Genomic DNA, 17,423 nt, shown 5'->3' with positions numbered 1-17,423 from the left:
TTACCATTTTTTTCACTGTTTAAGAGATGTAAATTTATGAAACCAGCCATCCTTCTTTATAAGGAGAAAGAACTAATCTGCCAGTCAGAATATGCAAAGTTTTGATTGTTTTGTTTACCCCTAATAAATAATCTATGAGAAACAGGCTATGTGACACAGTGTTATGGGAGTAAATTACTGTTTTCGCCTACAATGGAAGACTTTGAAGCCCAATACAGGTAGTGAGTTGACTTTCCTGGCCTGTGTTTTCCTCTAGGCTGAAGAAGTTCTCATAAGAATTGAATGGCCTCTGCAATTTCAAAAGTTTCTCATAACAAGCTAGTCTGTAGGGTAAACCCTTTATGTGCACTGTTGTAAATATCCTTACCGTGAGTAGTAATGATACTTTTCAAAACATGCTTAGGTTTACCTAGTGTTCTTGTAGTGCTGATACAAGAATATTAGGCAAAACCAAATACATACAGATTTTTCTCCACATTTTCCAAAGTGGCTTTAGCTGGATTTGAATGATATATCTTTACAAGTTTATTATTTTATATATTTCCTGTACAGAAAGCAATTCTCCAATTCCCTGATCTGTTTCAGATGTTGATGCAAAGTAACCTTGATGTCTTGGGTTCAGCAGTAGCAGTCATTTTTCTCCTTCCTAGTAGGTGGTGCAGTGCTGTGGTTTTGACTTTCACGCTGGGAACAGCGCTGATAACACTGATGTTTTTAGTTGTCGCTCAGTAATGTTTACTCTGACCAAGGACTTTGTGAGCCTCATGCTCTGCCATGGAGGAGGGGAAGCTGGGAGGAAGCAGAGACAGGACACCTGACCCAAACTGACCAAAGGGGTATTCCATACCACAGCACATCATGCCCAGTATATAAACTGGGGGCAGTTACCTGGAAGGGTTAAATCCCTGCTCAGGCCAGGCTGGGTATGGGTGGTGAGCTGTTCTATTCTCTTCCCTTGTTATTTCCCTTATCATTATTATTAATGATGGTAGCAGTAGTGGTTTGTGTTATACCTTAGTTACTGGACTGTTCTTGCATCAACCCGTGGGAGTTACATTCTTTCAATTCTCCTCTCCATCCCTGTGGGAGCAGGGGGAGGAAGGGGGTGAGGGAGTGAGCAGCATCATGGTTCTGAGTTACCAGCTGGGCTTAAATCATGGCAGGTGATCACCTGATAAACTTGATGAATGTATTTGGGTTTTAGTGAATGCTGCTTATACTGCACTTCTGGCAATCCTTGATTTTGTGCAGTGTATTAAATGAGGTGCAGCCCACAGCTGCATAGAAGCATTTTGTGTTTCGCTCTATGATGACAAGGGGAGTTGTAAAGAGTCAATAACTCCTCATATTTCCATAAACAGTGCTTCTGAACTTTCTTTAAATGATCCTAGTGCCCTGCAGAGCAAATGAAATTATATGTTTTATTGATTTTTGAAAAGGCTTAAGTCAGTCATTATAGTCCATGTTGCACGCATTTAAAACTTGAGTCTTGTTGAGTGCTTTACTATGTGCAGATTTGTGAGAAGCACAAGGTCTTGAGGAGAAGTTTGATTCAATGGTCATAGCAAGTGAAAACCATTAATTAAAATAAGAATGAAATTTAAAGCACATGTAATGAGCTTTGAAGTTTTGTTTTAGTTTTATCAGCTTGTGAATTAGAAATTAGCAAAAAAGTGCTTATCACTGATTTCCATGATTGCCATCATTACATTAAAAAAAAAAAAAAAATAGTTAAAATGAGCATGTATAGTATGTAAGCAATGTAGAAAATATTCTTTGCATTCAGAGTTAAACCTATTCAAAGCAATGAATATCAGAAGGGCCAATTCACCTCCTGAGTAAAATGATTTTCAGGACGTAGCACATACTGTCTATTAGCTGCTTTAAATTTAAATTGTTTGGGTTTGGTTTGGTTTGGTTTGCTGGCGTTTTTTTTCTCATTAAAGCTGTGAAAGTACCTTAAACTGTGTTTCACTTAAAGCTGGAGCATGTAAACTTTGTAAAGAAAACTTAGAAATCACATTTTCTGGGTAAACTCCATGTAAAGTAAAGAAGAATGCCTTAAGACTACAAAAAGGGCTGTACTGGTCCCAGGTCCAGATAGTCCAATACTTTCTCTCAAAGGAGTGTAAGAATAATATCATTATACTTTTACATGTGTTTGTGCAATCTTGTCCTGCACATGTAAGCTTCTGGGATCCACAATATCCTTTAACAAAGACTTTTTTCAGATCTGTCACTGTAAGCATGAAAACTACTGTCCTTCATTTTGAAGCTGTCCTCACACTTGCTATCATTCCATCTTTCCATGATAGCCGTGATTTTGTGGACTGCTGTCAAAGCTCTCTACATTGTGTTTTGTAAAAGAAAAATCCAAGTCTATTTGATAATTTTTCGTATTTTAACTGTTACATACCCTTATCATGCTTGTTTTGGTTTTGTGTTTTTATCTGCTTTGCAGAGGACCCACAGCTGCATGTGGTTTTCACGTGGATAAACCATGAGGGTTTCGTTCACTTTTAGTTCCTTCCTTAAGATACAAATTTTTCTCTGCTAAAAAGGAAAGAGTTGATATAACTGCATATCATCACTCACTGTCTCTCCTGCCAAGTCAGCTTACAGCCCATTGATCTAGATTCAAAGGATTGCTTTTGCTGTAGTATAATACTTTTACCCCCACTGAATTTATCTACTATTTTATTGTTTGGGTTTTCAGTCTCACAAAGTTCTTGGGATACTTCTCACTGTCTACTTTCATTCTTAGTACTTGAAACAACCATTAGAAAATAGAGGCTTTGCTTTAATGGTAAACACTTTATAAGTGCATACATTTATAAGCTTTTGTAAGACATAATTGTCTGTATTTTATTTAGTCCTTTAATTCTGCTGATTTTTTTTTTTTTTCTAGACATTTGAAAAGAAATGCGGTCATTTTAGGTCCTTACAAAATCAAAAATTGAAAGCTGCTTCAATAATAAAATAATTGGATGCTAAATTCACCAAAGCAAGAGGTCAACTGACATGTTCTACTTTATCCTAATTTTTAAAACCTGAACTATTCCTAATGTTTCTAGCTGTTTTAGTAAAGAATACTGCATTCAATATTTGTAAGAGGAAATAGAAACTGTAAGGGTTTTTCTTCACATTTGTTTTTCAGAGAAGCTTTTAAGTTCTTCTATAAAATAAATGTTTCCTAGCATGACCTACGAATCACTCTCCATTAAATCTCATTGACTAATACTGGAAATAAATGCAGGATTGTGTTTTCTTTTATGGTTTCTGTTAATTTTCTTTATGGGATTGTTTTGTACAGGACTTCCTAAAAACCATGAGCTATTACAGTATTATAATTGTCAACAAAAAATGATTTTCAAGTCTCTTGTCAGCAAAGATTAAAGAAGAATAAATGTTAATTATAATTGTAAGTCTATTAAGAGCTTTTGGTTTTGATTAACAGCCATGCTGCCATAAAATAAAAGTAGAATCTGCTCTGCTATGCTGGTCATGAGGCTGGAAATAAGACCTTCTGAATTTTAATCCAAACTCTGCAGCTAAAACCTTAAGGAGCAGTGAAAAAAATTAGCTTTTTTTTTTTCTTCTGTGTGCTGTTAAATGAATCATGAGAACAGAAAGACCGCTTTGCTGGTGTAAGACCTTAGAGAACAGCTGCTGGCTTGAGACCCTAAAGAACAGTCACTCATGAAACATGTTCTGTTACTTCTCATACTGAAACGTTCTACTAAATATGCAAGTAATATGTTTACAACAAGTTCAAAGCAGAAGATATAGCAGAAAATGACAAAATTAGTCATGCTAATGGTGGTGTGAATTGATTTTAAAATTGCTGTTAAAGAACAGCAAAATGACACTGATGGACCAATGCCTGAAGAGGAAAAGGTATGTTACCTGGCTGCATTTCAGCTATTTCAAGCCATCAAGTAATGCTATCCATTAAGTACAGAGCTTACTCTGTCCATGGACAAAAGGCTTCTTTGCTTTGCTTTAAAAGGTGATTGCTTTTAAATTAGGTTTGAAATAAGCAAACAAAATAAATACAGGCTTGATGTGGTCTTAATTTTAGATAGTGATTACCAGTCTGCATAATGTTCATTAGTTTAGACTCATAAGAGTTTTTTCTGGCTATGTGTACGCACACAACTTATATAGGTGAATGAGAAGGTTCAACTTGTACATTTATTGATGGAATTAAATTAGCTGAAACAGTTGCATAAGAACTCTTTTCCCTAAATAATAAATTATAAAGTGATATATAAAGTCCCAGTATAATACCTTTTCGCTTTCAAAAACTTTTATTTGGAGTGATATTGTGGTTTTTCTTTCTTATTATCAGACATAGTAAGGAACCACTTCATCTCCAGAAATTTCATATGCTTCAGTATTTCTCCTTCTATTATCCTGGTTTGGTATTCTGAGATACAGAAGAGTTTTATGATTGCATACAGTCCCCTACAGACTGTTTTGAGCCATCAAACGAGTGGGCAATATGATTTTTTTTTTGTGTATAGGGAGAGAACTGAAATAGCCCAACTTTTACTGCCTATTCTTTAACTTCTTCAGAAACCTAAAATAAATCACAGTGTAACAACTTTTTTTATAAAATGTGCTTAATTTAAAGTAGCAGAATTTTACATTATACACATCAGCCTATGGTATTTAGGATTAAGAAAACAGAAAGGTTGATCAAAGCACTGCACAGCTGTAACTGTCTTTTTTCGCTAGCACTGCCCCACCCCTCCTATGTTTTAAAAATACAGTGATATAATTTTATATTTTAGCTTACAAGAATATTGCTATAGCTTAACATATATGAAGAATGACAACCTAAGATATATGACTCTTGAAAAAATAATGCTTAAAGTAAGTTTCCATTATTGATTTATCTCTGTTGCTTTCTAAGATATTTTTGCAAAATGTCAACTTTGAAAACTCCATTTCCCTGCCTTTCACAGTTTAATTACTAAATATTGGGCAAACAAAGAAAATAGAAACACACTCTGTTCTGGCTGATTTAGGTAATAATAAAGTAAAAGCTGGTTTTCAAGCCTTTTGAAATAGGTTATCAACACTAGCACTTTATACTGTGTTGAACAGTAAATGCAAAAAATATGTGGCAAATATTTGTGGAATAAGATAACTCACAATATGTCAAGTGATGCGCGACATTTACTTCAGGTTTGTATTTAACCCTGTTTTCTCTTTTTTTGTTTATTTAAAGAGATTTATTCAAGTACACAACTATTTATTTTTCTGGCTCTGAATTTCTGCCATTGTAAAAGGAATGTTTGAAATTGAGAAATCATTTTAATACTGTTTTTTAAAGATGACCTTAATGTGTATGCACTATGATTAATACATATTCTTTTGAGACTGAAATGGAAGAAATTACAAATTTTGGTTTGATCTGGAAACTATGTTTTCACTGATACCAAGAAAAGACCCATAAAGCCTGGTTTACCATCAGTCATATACCTTAATTTTATATTCTGAATGTAGCATCCACTTTGCTGTCCATCTCATTCTCAGTCCTGTATATTTCATACTCTGAGCTCAGTTTTTATTTTTATTTTCTGAGAATGAACTCATATGAATGTGTATTGTAGTAATTCGGCCATTTTAGTTCAGATGAATGTGCTGACTGCTCTGCTGCATTGGCCTTAACTGTCAAATAACTTGTGGTATCAGACTTTGTATAAACTGTCATAACAGTCTTACCTCTGAAATTAATTTTCATGTTAAATGCATCTTTCCTTACAGGGTGATACTTGTCAGTCAATTTAATTGAAATGTCATGTTGACCTTTATTTGAAATACTCTGAACTTCCTGTGGTTCTTGGAAGTTCTTTTTACTTTGATTCCAATTAAAATCCTTAAATTGCTAGTGTACAAAACCTGCATGCTAATTAACCTTCTGAATCTGCCTTCTAATTAATCCTTCAAACAATATATCTTTTGCAGAAGTAGTTCAGCTGAGTCTGCCTGAAGATCAAAAACTAAGCACAACTGCAGCAACAGTGGGACAGAGTGTGGTCTTAAGTTGTGCAATCCAGGGAACTCTGAGACCTCCCATCATCTGGAAGAGGAACAATGTTGTTCTGAATAGCTTAGATTTGGAAGATATCAATGTGAGTAAGAGAAAGCTCTTTAATTACTTAACAATTTATTATCAAAACATTTCATAAAGAATAGAAAGATATGTAACAAGCTGCATGACTCTGGTGTTTCAAAGAAAAGAAATGGAAATGAAATGTTTGTCAGACTGGTTTTTATTTTGCTCTGTATTCCAACCCTTATTGTTAAACATAGAGAAAACATGTTTCACAGACCATTTAAAAGAATAAATATAACAAAAGAACATGAGGATAAAATTGCAGCCCGAAATACAGTCAGCATTATACATTCAGGATTATATTGTCTTCAAACATCTGAAAGAAATCTGGGAAATGAGCATTTTAAGAAATCCATAGTGACTTGCGACAGATCATATTAATAACCTTGTTTTCTAATAATTCAATAAAAACTGACTTTTTCCAAAACAAGTAATTTGCTACAAAACTGGTTGTTCTGCTCATTCATTCAAATATTCAGCAGTGTGTATGGTACTTTCAAAGAATCACATCACCAGTGAGTATTAGTATAACTTAGAAATCTTATTTTTGGAACAGCCAATATTTGCCACCCAACTTGCTATGACCTAAAAATGTGTAGCAAAATTGAGAAACATAATTGCATCTTCTGACAAAACTCTAAAAATAAGCTTTCAGCTGTATTTTGTTTGCTTGTTGGGTATGCTTACATTTCTTTGGCAATTTTGGTCTAAATGAGTGTCCTGGGTTCAGCAGTAGCAGTCATTTTCCTCCTTCTTGGTAGCTGGTGCAGTGCAGTGTTTTGACTTTCAGCTCGGGAACAGAGCTGATAACAAGGATGTTTTGGTTTGGCCAAGGACTTTGTGAGCCTCATGCTCTGCCAGGGAGGAGGGGAAGCCAGGAGGAAGCAGAGACAGGACACCTGACCCAAGCTAGCCAAAGAGGTATTCCATACCACAGCACATCATGCCCAGGAAGGTGACTGGGAGTGAGCCGGAAGGGCTGGGGGACTGCAGGGTTGGAGGAGGTATCGGTCGGAGCTTGGTCGGGCTTGGGGGGCGAGTTATCGGTCAGCTGGTGCTGAGGTGTTGTATTCTCTTCCCTTGTTATTTCCTTTATCATTATTATCATTGGTGGTAGCAGTAGTGATTTGTGTTATACCTTAGTTACTAAACTGTTCTTATCTCAACCCGTGGGAGTTGCATTCTTTTGATTCTCCTCTCCTTCCCTCCGAGAGCAGGGGGAGGGCAAGAAAGGGGGGGAAGTGAGCGAACGAATTACCTGACTGGGTTTAAACCACGACAATGAGGACAGTGGGTTACATTGGAAGTTGTGCTTGCACTCTGTCTCAAGTGAGTGTGAGATCACTGGAACTGCTATGGGTGTTGAAAATCGCTGAAATCACATATCTAGTTTGTTTATTTATATTTCATTTTCTTGTGAATGCTTTTAATTCGAAGGTGGAAATTGCACTCACACATCACCTTTGTTTCATTTGCTATTTTGTTTCCTGTTTGTAAATTGAGCTTCCTCAGAGTGGTGCTTTGTAAAATAAGAGGCAGTGTCAAAGCTCATCTTTCTTGAATGGTAGTTTTAAGTCACTTGAGAGGCTTAGGATAAAACCAGCATCCTTAGAAAATTCTCAGTTAAATAATTGTTGCTTTTGTTAGTTTGGTATTAATGGTATGACTGACATGCAGAAGCGTCTTGCTCGTGTTCACAAGCTCCTTTCTACAGTGTTTGTTAGCTTTCTGTAAATATTCATGATGCTCATAAACAATGGAGTTCTTACTAATCTCTTCTAAGTATAATACATGGCATGAGCTGTAGATAGAAACAGGAACATACATCTGGACACAGAAATAAAAGGGAAATGATGAATGGAAATAATGAAGCTAACAGTTCAGTTGCAAACTGAGCGGTTCACTTAACTGTATTTGCAGACCCTGTGAGTGTTTTCAAAGCCCAGTACATACATTTTGAGTATGAAAATGGAAATAAAAACCCCAGAAAAGCACCAAAACCAACCAACCAACCAACCAAAAAAAAACCCCAGAGAAACGTTTTGTGCTGTGTGCAGGTTCCCAGGTGTCGGCAGCAAGGGCTGCAGCCACGAGCCCCTCAGGTGTGCATGTGGTGCCTCTTGAGAAAACAGTCAAAAGGGAATGTTTGGCATAGAAAACCAGAGAAAGAGAGGAGGAGAGAAAAAAGAGAGAAACAGCAGGGAAGTCCAAGGCTGGAGGAGCAGGAGGTGTTCCATGGTGGAGAAGAGAGCCACACTGGTGTATAGTGTGGCTATACACCAGTTCAGCCTGTCTGGAGCAGATGAAAAGGGTGAGGAGAGGCAAAGAGAAACTGCTTCTCCACCCCTCAGATGGAGGAGTTGGGAGGGAAGAAGTGAAGTTGAGCCTGGGGAAGATGGGGAGGAAAGCTGTTGTTTTCATTATGTATGTCTTTTTGTTTGCCACCACCTGAATTAGTAATTACATGTTTACTGTAGTTGGCAATAAATTAAGCTAAATTTCCCAAGTTCAAGTCTTTTTTGCCCGCCATAGTTATTAGGAAGCAATCTCCTTGTAGTTACCTGAACCATTTCTCATTCATGTTCTTATCTTATCTCCCTGTTCTGTGAGGGGGTGGGAGTGGAGGTGGAATGATTAAGTGAGCAGCTGGGTGGGAGTGTGACTATTGGCCAAGGCCAAGCCAGCATACTTCTGAAGTACTTATCACAACTGGAAGAGTCCAGTATGGGACCCACGGGGTACCCATTTTTAAGTCAGATTACTGTAGTGATCAGACATCCAAAGCAAAGTTGAAATTGCTAGAATTGGCCAGATTTGTTGATGTTTAATAGGAGAGGAGGAATGTGTGACAGTGATTGAGATCCCACAAACAGAAAAAGAAAAGCCTGGAAAGTGTTACCTGAGTGCTAAGATGATGTCTGTGTGTGCATTTTGTGTACAGGTGCAGTAAGAACTGTCAAGGGAGTAAAAGCTTCCAGTGACAGGAGCACATAATTCTGAAGATGAATGTATTATTTTTTTTTATTTGTTAGGTTAAGAAAAACATAAACAAACTGGAATGCTTGGAAGTCTTTTAAAGCAAAAATTATGTTATAGCCACAGTCCTTCAATATTAACAGTTCAGTTGTGATTCAAATATAGAAAGAGAATGGCGTCCAGTATCCAAGGAGTGAGGCACTAAAATTAATAGCACTCAAATACGTATAGGTGATAAACTAACATAGGGTGGAAGAAAGAGTTAATGGAGTCTGGATATATATATAAAAAAAAAAATGGCTGTAAAGTCGTTGAGTTAAATTGTTCTCCTGAGTCTCTTTTGTTCAAAACTTATTTTACGTTTCACTGTTCACACTGATTTGATCCTGTATATTTATTTCTAGACCTTTCCTTGGTTTGTTTAGTTTTTTTTCTTTTCCTTCCATATTTTTTTGGTCATTCCATACCTTTCTGAACCTTGTTCATCATACATTCTCTGTTTTGTTCTTGCAGTTTCATGTTTGCTTAAAGGTTGTTATGCAGCCATAATTTAGTATCCCTTCAGACAGTGTAATAAAAATAAAACCTTCGGGAAAACAAAAATAATTGGACAAAAAATAGTGGGGTCTTATATTTCATTATGGAAAATGAACTTAGTACTTAAACATTAACATCAAAGAAAAAAAATGCAGAGGGAAACAGTGTGCTTACAATTTACAGACCAAATAATGTGTTGTTACTTGGGCAATTTTAAACATTCAAAATCCCTAAGTCCTTGTATAATTTAAGTTGTCCCCAGAGGCTATGTATTCTAGGCTTTACTATGGCTATATTATAAACTATAATCATGTTTGCCTTACTGTGGGAATTATTAATTTACTCAGTTATAAATGAACCACATCCTTGCATCTCAAGACTAATAATGTTGTGTAAATAATAGTACACTTTATAAAATAATGTGACAAGCTGGCCTGGGAAGATAGATAAATCATTTTTTCAGCAAAATGCATCACAGGTCATCATAACTGGGAGTCAGCACATATGTAGGGAACCAGTTAGACTAAGCAGTAGTGACAGTGTGATTTTGTAAATCATATCAAGTGCTTCTCACTTAGAAATAAAGTTTTTGCACCATGCAGTTTTCAATATGAGTTAAACTATTCAGGAGGGATAAAATCAGAACAATGTAACATCCTTTTTTTTTTTTCTGCAAATGGAAAAGTGCAACAAGAAGCAGCAGGAGTCCAAGTCTAAAAAATTATGGCTGTTGAATTTCTGTTTTTCTTTTTAAATATTTTACTCCTCTACTGAAATTATACAGGATATATGCCTAAGGGTGACTAAAAGCCGGTGTTAAATAATGAGTAGTGTTATATACTCAAAGACACTTTAAAGAAATATTAAGAAATACTGTTTGGATTTCAAAGGTTGATAATGAGAATTGTATGTAAGTAGTGTGTTTAAAAAGTGATAAAATAACTTAGAGAATGCTGTCAAGTGTGTGGTCAGATTAATAATGTTACTGATAATATCCAGTTGGTAATTTTAGAAGTACTTAGTATTCCTCAACTCTTCTTATGACACTTATGATTATTATTTGTGTAAGTAGCATCTTGCTACTGATCTTTCTCTTATGGAAAAATCTCTCTCTGATTGGAGTCAGGGATAATCAGCATCCATCTGAATGAAACTGAAAAATCATATGCCTCTGCAAATTTTACTTAAATTGTAGTATAATTGTGTTCTGACTCACTATAGAATTGCTATCACGGGACATTTTGCTGATATTTTAGTATTTTATTTTAGTAGGCTTTTATTTCATAGAATCATAGAATGGTTTGCGTTGGAAGGGACCTTAAAGATCTAACGTCCTTGCCACACAGGGCCGCCTGCTACTAAACCAGGTTCCTCAAAAGCCCCATCCAGCTTGGCCCTGAACACTTCCAGGGACAGGGCAGCCACAGCTTCTCCAGACAGCCTGTTCTAATGTCTCACCACCCTCATTTCCTGCTGTTAGCCTGCGTCTTAACTTTCTTATCTGCCTTTCCACTTACCTCTTTGAATATGTTTTATCAAACCTGTTATTTATTACAGAAAATAATTCACACTTATGGCAAATTCAAAAATATCAGATTTTTCCCCAAATGCAGTATGTATTACTTTCTCGTGTTAGTTGCTTCATTATGTAACAGTTTTTATATCTCATTTTCCTCTATTCTTTTTCTGACCTTTTCCCCTTGTTTTGCCTTCAGCTTCTCCCCTATACCTGTCAGCAATCACATTTTTCTTACAAAATGTCTGCCCTTTGTTCTTACATTTATACAAGATCTACTTAGATGACTTGTCCATATAAAAATTTTAACACCTGCTCACGGACTGTAATTGGTAACTTTTTTAAAGAATGTAGTTCAAATTTTACTTTTTGAGAAAAGCTCACAATATCCTTCTTTAGGCTACCTTCACGGGAAGAATGCAATATTTCCATTTAGAGAGTTTTGAAGTTGTTCATTGATTAACATTCTGCCAGAACTTCTCAGCTGTTCATCTTGCTAAAACCAATTGACCAGATCAGATTTATCAGATTACAGCTTTCACTTTTTTCATATCAGTCTACATTCTCTTATTGATATACTTCTCCCTCAAACCTCAAACCCAGCAACCCCACATCTTAATGGAGATGCCGTTAAAAGCTAATGTCCTCTGAGGGAATACACTGCATTCCATCTTCCATTCTGGAGACTTCCACTCAGCAACTGATGTCAGAAATGTTTTCAGATTCTTCACAATACCAAGCATATTTCCTAGAATGGACTCTTTATATCTGCCCTCTTATTTTCCTTCCAACTTCTTATCTTTTTTTGCCCCTTTTTTTATTCTGAAGAAAATACTCAGGAGAACCTTTCACATTGCCTTCTCCCCTGTGATTGTATGGACCTACATACAAAGTTTATGCATGGTTAAATTGTTCTTAGTATACAGTTATGACTTTAAGGCTGTGGTCATAAATACAAATGCCATGTCTGTCAAGAATTTACTTTTCTGTGTTTGTATTTATGACAGAATCCCAGGTGAGCCATAAATGTCAGAGAAATACACCTCTTTTTTTTTTTATTTTTTTTATTTCTGCTCCTCAAATACAACTCTTAAAAGTCAAAAAAAAAAAAAAAAAAGGCTTAACAAAGCAAACAAAAAACTTGCTATGAACAAAACCTTTAAAATAATCCCAGGCAAGCCATGTTAAACTACCTGGAAAAGCATTATGCATTTTGACATCTAGAAACAGTAATCTTCAATGAAATAGAAGGGACGATGTGGATCTCTGAATTGAGTGGTTCCTCCGAGCCAATTTCTTAACAGAATGCGTTGAACACATCTTTAGAAGAGTTGCTGAAATGGTAGTTCTGTATTGATAGCTGTTATTATTCTCCTGTGTGAGCTGAAATGCATGAATACCAAAAGTTTTTTTTAGACACAGAAAGTTCTAAAAGTAAACTTAGGAAATAAAGACAGTAAATAAGAACTTACTTGATTATTTTTGTTATATTACAGTACCCATCCCTGGCAGTGTTCAAGGCCAGGTTGAGCAGAGCCTTGAACAACCTGGTCCAGTGTGAGGTGTCCCTGCCCATGGCAGGTGGCTGGAACAAGATGATCTTAAGGTCCTTTCCAGCCCTAAATATTCTATGACTTTATGATGGTTATATTCACCCCTGCATGTTCTAAGTTTTCTGTAGAAAATATGAATTAATATACTCTCTAGAAACATGGAAATATTTTAAGGAAGATACACAGGTAACGATTTCATTTATATTAGTGTTTTCCTTTCAGCAAGCTATCTTTTAGATACATTTTTCTTTTTCTACCATATTATTCATTCAAACATTGTTTATTATTGGCCTACTGCTGTTGTAGCCTATGCTCCTTTTCTCAGAGACACAAGAACATCTATCACACCTACCTTTCTTTTCACTCTTGTCCATATTTCCTTTATTTTAAAATTACTGGAAAGCTATTTGATCTATTGTATTATAAGTTGACTTCAGAATTTTTGTAGGCATCTTTTTCTCGCTACCAATCTTGCTTACTCAACCCTTTCTTTTCAATTCAGTTCACTCTTTTCTCTGTTCTCTTCTATATATATATATATATATATAGTGATGCAAGTTATGTCTGCACTCTATATTGCTGATGCTAGAAAATCCAGCTTGTGCTATTAGCTCCTGATTAATGCATGCAAAAATTGCAGTTTGATTTTTATGTGCATTTACAGAGTTGCTGTTCTGATTATTTTTTTTCAACAGTATACATTTCCTCAGCTGACTTTAACTAGCATCATTTCTTCATGCTTTTGTTACTAGCTACATACTTATTTTTCCAAGTTGTCCACGTCATTTTGCAGTACTTTTGCAATCCTACTAGACCTAACGCTTTCCACAGCTTTGGTGAGAATTGATTGAAAGAGTTTTATAGGATGCGAAAAGAATACTAAGCTTTCCAGGTTATTAGTTTAGAAAAGAAGTCTCAAAAGTGCAACCTGGACTATGCTACAGCTAGTAGGAAAGGTCAGTCCTTCTTAAAACCATGAGAAAGATGCTTTGTTAATAATGGCCTCCTGTGGCTCACAGCCCTGACTTTCAAATCATCACTATAGTACATTAAATAGGAGGTTTACATCGTCAGTAACAAAGGTGCTTTGATGTCGAAGAGTCTGTCTCACTGAAGAGAGGCCCAATTGCTTAAACACCAAGGACAGAAACTCTTTCTGCCTCTCCCTGGCATCCTAGTAGGAAGAATTAAGATAGGTAGGATGTATTGGGAATTTGGCTCACCTGGCATTTATAATATTTTAAAATTATATTATTTTAAAATTTGTAATATTTAAAAAATAATAATAGTTAAAAAAAAATCCTCCAGAAGTGTACCAAGGTATTGATTCAGTACTGACTCAAAAAGAAAATTGCGACCCACCTGTAAAATCACTGGTACCACTACTTGCTAAAGTGATATGAATCAAGTTACTTATTCAGATCAAGCTTGATTAATTTTTGAGCTCTGACAAAATAACAGAAGATGGTATGTCTGCCATGATTTTCAAATGATGACATTTAAGATTTCTCTGTAGCAAGCTATGGAGTGATTTGTCCCCCCATACTCCCAGTACCATGTATCCATTAATATCTAAATTTTCTTGATTGATTACAGACTGATTTTTATTTCATCACCTCATATTCTTTGTCATATGTAAATGTTATCACCTTCCTGTGTATTCTTCCTTTCCTTGTCATCTTTATACCATTTTTATCTAGCTATCTTGATAATCTAGAGTTGGTTTTCAAAAGCTTGTATACAGAACTTTGTTGTATTTAGATGTAAGTAACATTTGTATCCATGGCCAAAATTTTTTTCATTGTTCTGTTAGAGAGGAGAGATAAATTAAAAGTTTACCTAAGCTTAATATGAATTCTGGCAGTGCCTTTATCTGTCAGTACTTTTAATAGTTCCTGTAGTTTTGCTTGATTTTCATGCAGGTTTCTGTTTCCACATCTATATAGCTAAAATACTGAATTTCAGCTAGTATAGTTTACAGCATTAAAAGAATTTTTATTTGTATACATTTACCATGATTAATACTGTGATAAATTCACATGTCATGATCATGAAAACCGTGGAGCATTGGAAACATGGGACACAGTTGCTCAATAAAGTAATGGTGGTTTCTCCATCCATCATCTGTTCACACTTCAACTCTGAAGGAAGTCTTGAGGATGGTCCTCTCTAAAGTCTCCTTCTGGCTATTCTCAGCTGTGCTCCTTTTGCCTTTTGTTATGCTTGCTGCTCTGTCTTCTCCTGACTCTCATTTTGGTAATGCTTTGCAGATAATAAGATTGATAGAACCATCCGGTTTTACAGGTTTTGGAGCATCTGTGCAGCAGTGACGTACTGCTTGTATGATGGTTACTTGCTTAAATTAGACTTGTATCTGGAGATGAAACCTTTCATTTATATTTTCTACATTCCAAAGCATTCTGCCAAGCCCTAATGGAGAATCAACCTTACAGCCTTTCCTGCTCTTCACAGATTGCTTTTTCTTTCTTTAAAGCTCACTCTGGACTCTGATAAAGCCTGATAGAGAATGGTAGGAGATATATTCTTCAAAGTTGGTTGGAGTTACAGGAAAGAATATTTTTAGCATTTAAACTTTGGAGAACAGATGCATCAGTTACGTCCCTCTAATTCACCTTTCATGAATGCCTGGCTATTATAACACTTAAAACTCCAACCAGAAGTAGGGAAGTTGAAACAGTGTTCCTAAATAATAGCTAGTTTGGTTTAGTATAAAACTTAGACTAATTTATACACTAAAGAAAATTCATGTGAATTTCAAGTGATCATTGAGTCTGCATTCTTTATTATATTTTTGCAGGTTAAATAAGATAAAATGACTGGATTTTTTGACAGTTGCCCAAAAGTACTTACTAAATATGATTTTGTTTTGCTTGTTCATTAACAGTTTTCTTTTAGAACTTACTAAGGGAAATATCTTAATTTTCTCCAATATTTTCTTCTCATGTAGATATTTAATTGGATATTTGAAGCAGGAAAATATTAAATAATAGAGTATCTAATAAAGAAAAGAGTATCTAATAAAGAAAAGCATTATTCTCCAGTCTCATCTGAAGTAGGTTATCTTGTCTGGTTTAAAATGAAATTTGGGTGACCATTTATTCTTAAGAATATTTATAACAACAGTTATGTATTTAATTTCAAATTACCCTGTTACTTAATTGAGATGTGACTGTATCTTCTTTTGTAGAGTATGTGCTCTTCCAGGCAAAGGTTTATCCTTGCAGACCTGTTTATGATACTGAGAAATAAATTGAAATTGCCATACTCTCCCACAGGAAAATATTAATGCCATACCAATTTTGTCCATGATGCATTTTAAATTTTGTGCAGAAGCTTGGGAAATGTTAGGAATTCTGTGAATTTCCTACTCTTGTTATTTATAGTTAATGAACAGTGACTGAAATCTTGTTTTTGTTTCACATTTTTGACATGATATATATTAGTTTTAACATCAGACAAGAAATTCATTCATGAAGAAGGTTTTGAAGTTTATGCTATGGGTGTTAAAAAAATAAGTTTGAATTATAGTAAAAGGAAGGCAGGGGAAAAAAAAAAAGCAACCAAAACAACAGTTTCTTCTTCCACCCCTCTGTATTAAAGATCTTATTTCTGACATGAATTTTATGATCAGTTAGCAACTGTTGATGTTAGGTCTGTGTCCTGGGTTTAGCTGTAGTAGCAATTATTTTTCTCCTTCCTGGTGCAGTGCTGTGTTTTTGACTTTGGTCTGAGAGCAACACTGATAACCAATGTTTTTAGTTGTCGTTAAGTAATGTTTACTCAGATCAAAGGCTTTTTCAGTTTCATGCTCTGCCAGTGAGGAGGTGCATGGGAAGCCAGGAGCTAGCAGAGACAGGACACCTGACCCAGACTAACCAAAGGGGTATTCCGTATCACAGCACGTCATGCCCAGTATATAAACTGGGGGCAGTTACCCGGAAGGACTAGATCACTGCTTGGGTTGGGCTGGGTATTGGTCGGCAGGTGGTGAGCAGTTGTATTCTCTTATTATTGTTATTTCCCTTATCATTATTATTATTGGTGGTAGCAGTAGTGGTTTGTGTTATACCTTAGTTACTTGGCTGTTCTTATCTCAACCTGCAGGAGTTACATTCTTTCAATTCTCCTCCCCATCCCTCCAGGAGCTAGGGGGAGGAAAGGGATGAGTGAATGAGCAGCTGTGTGGTTCTGAGTTACCAGCTGAACTTAAACCACGACAGTCTGTGATTAAATGTTATTGATACCAAGGGTTAGCTAGAGGGATCAGCAATAGAAAAAGAACTTTTGTGCATTTCAGTCTTCCAAAGAAGATGACTGTACTGTACATGTGAAAAATTTGTGTGATGCTACTTCATTAATGGTTACATATGGTGACAGCAGCATAAAAGCTTTCCAATCAATAGTGCTGTCCCGTTGTTTAATATGAAAGCATAGAATAAAGGTGAAAAAATATGGTATAGTATATATGGTTTCATGATTCATAAAGGACTTGTATTTCTAAGGTACTTCTGGGCCTGTTGCAGAAAGCAGTAGTTAAAAAAGTAAAAATTAAAAAGAGACAAATATAAACAACAATGGTGAACTAAGAGGTAAAATTATTTTGGTAGATCTTATAGAAACTTGAAGTCTCTTAACAAAGAGTTATTGTTGCAGCAAAAGAGGATTGCTTACTATGATTGGTGAAGCAATGAAC

General features: G+C 35.6%; 1 protein-coding gene across 4 annotated transcripts in view; it reads left to right on the top strand.

The window, feature by feature from the left end:
• Positions 1 to 17,423, top strand: part of FSTL5 (follistatin like 5) — a 329,565-nt gene that overhangs the window by 221,292 nt on the left and 90,850 nt on the right. For all 4 annotated transcript variants that reach the window (XM_062610785.1, XM_062610698.1, XM_062610855.1 and 1 more), the window contains exon 7: positions 5,977 to 6,143. In XM_062610785.1, coding sequence (XP_062466769.1) covers positions 5,977 to 6,143 — 167 coding nt within the window. The remainder of the gene's footprint in view (positions 1 to 5,976; positions 6,144 to 17,423) is intronic.

The sequence above is a fragment of the Pezoporus occidentalis genome, unplaced genomic scaffold, assembly GCF_034315485.1.
Source record: "Pezoporus occidentalis ecotype Australia unplaced genomic scaffold, CSIRO_AGI_Poc_V1 ctg1, whole genome shotgun sequence".
Classification (NCBI taxonomy): domain Eukaryota; kingdom Metazoa; phylum Chordata; class Aves; order Psittaciformes; family Psittacidae; genus Pezoporus; species Pezoporus occidentalis.
The sequence above is the reverse complement of the archived record's forward strand: the minus strand, read 5'-3'. Positions and strand labels throughout refer to the sequence as shown.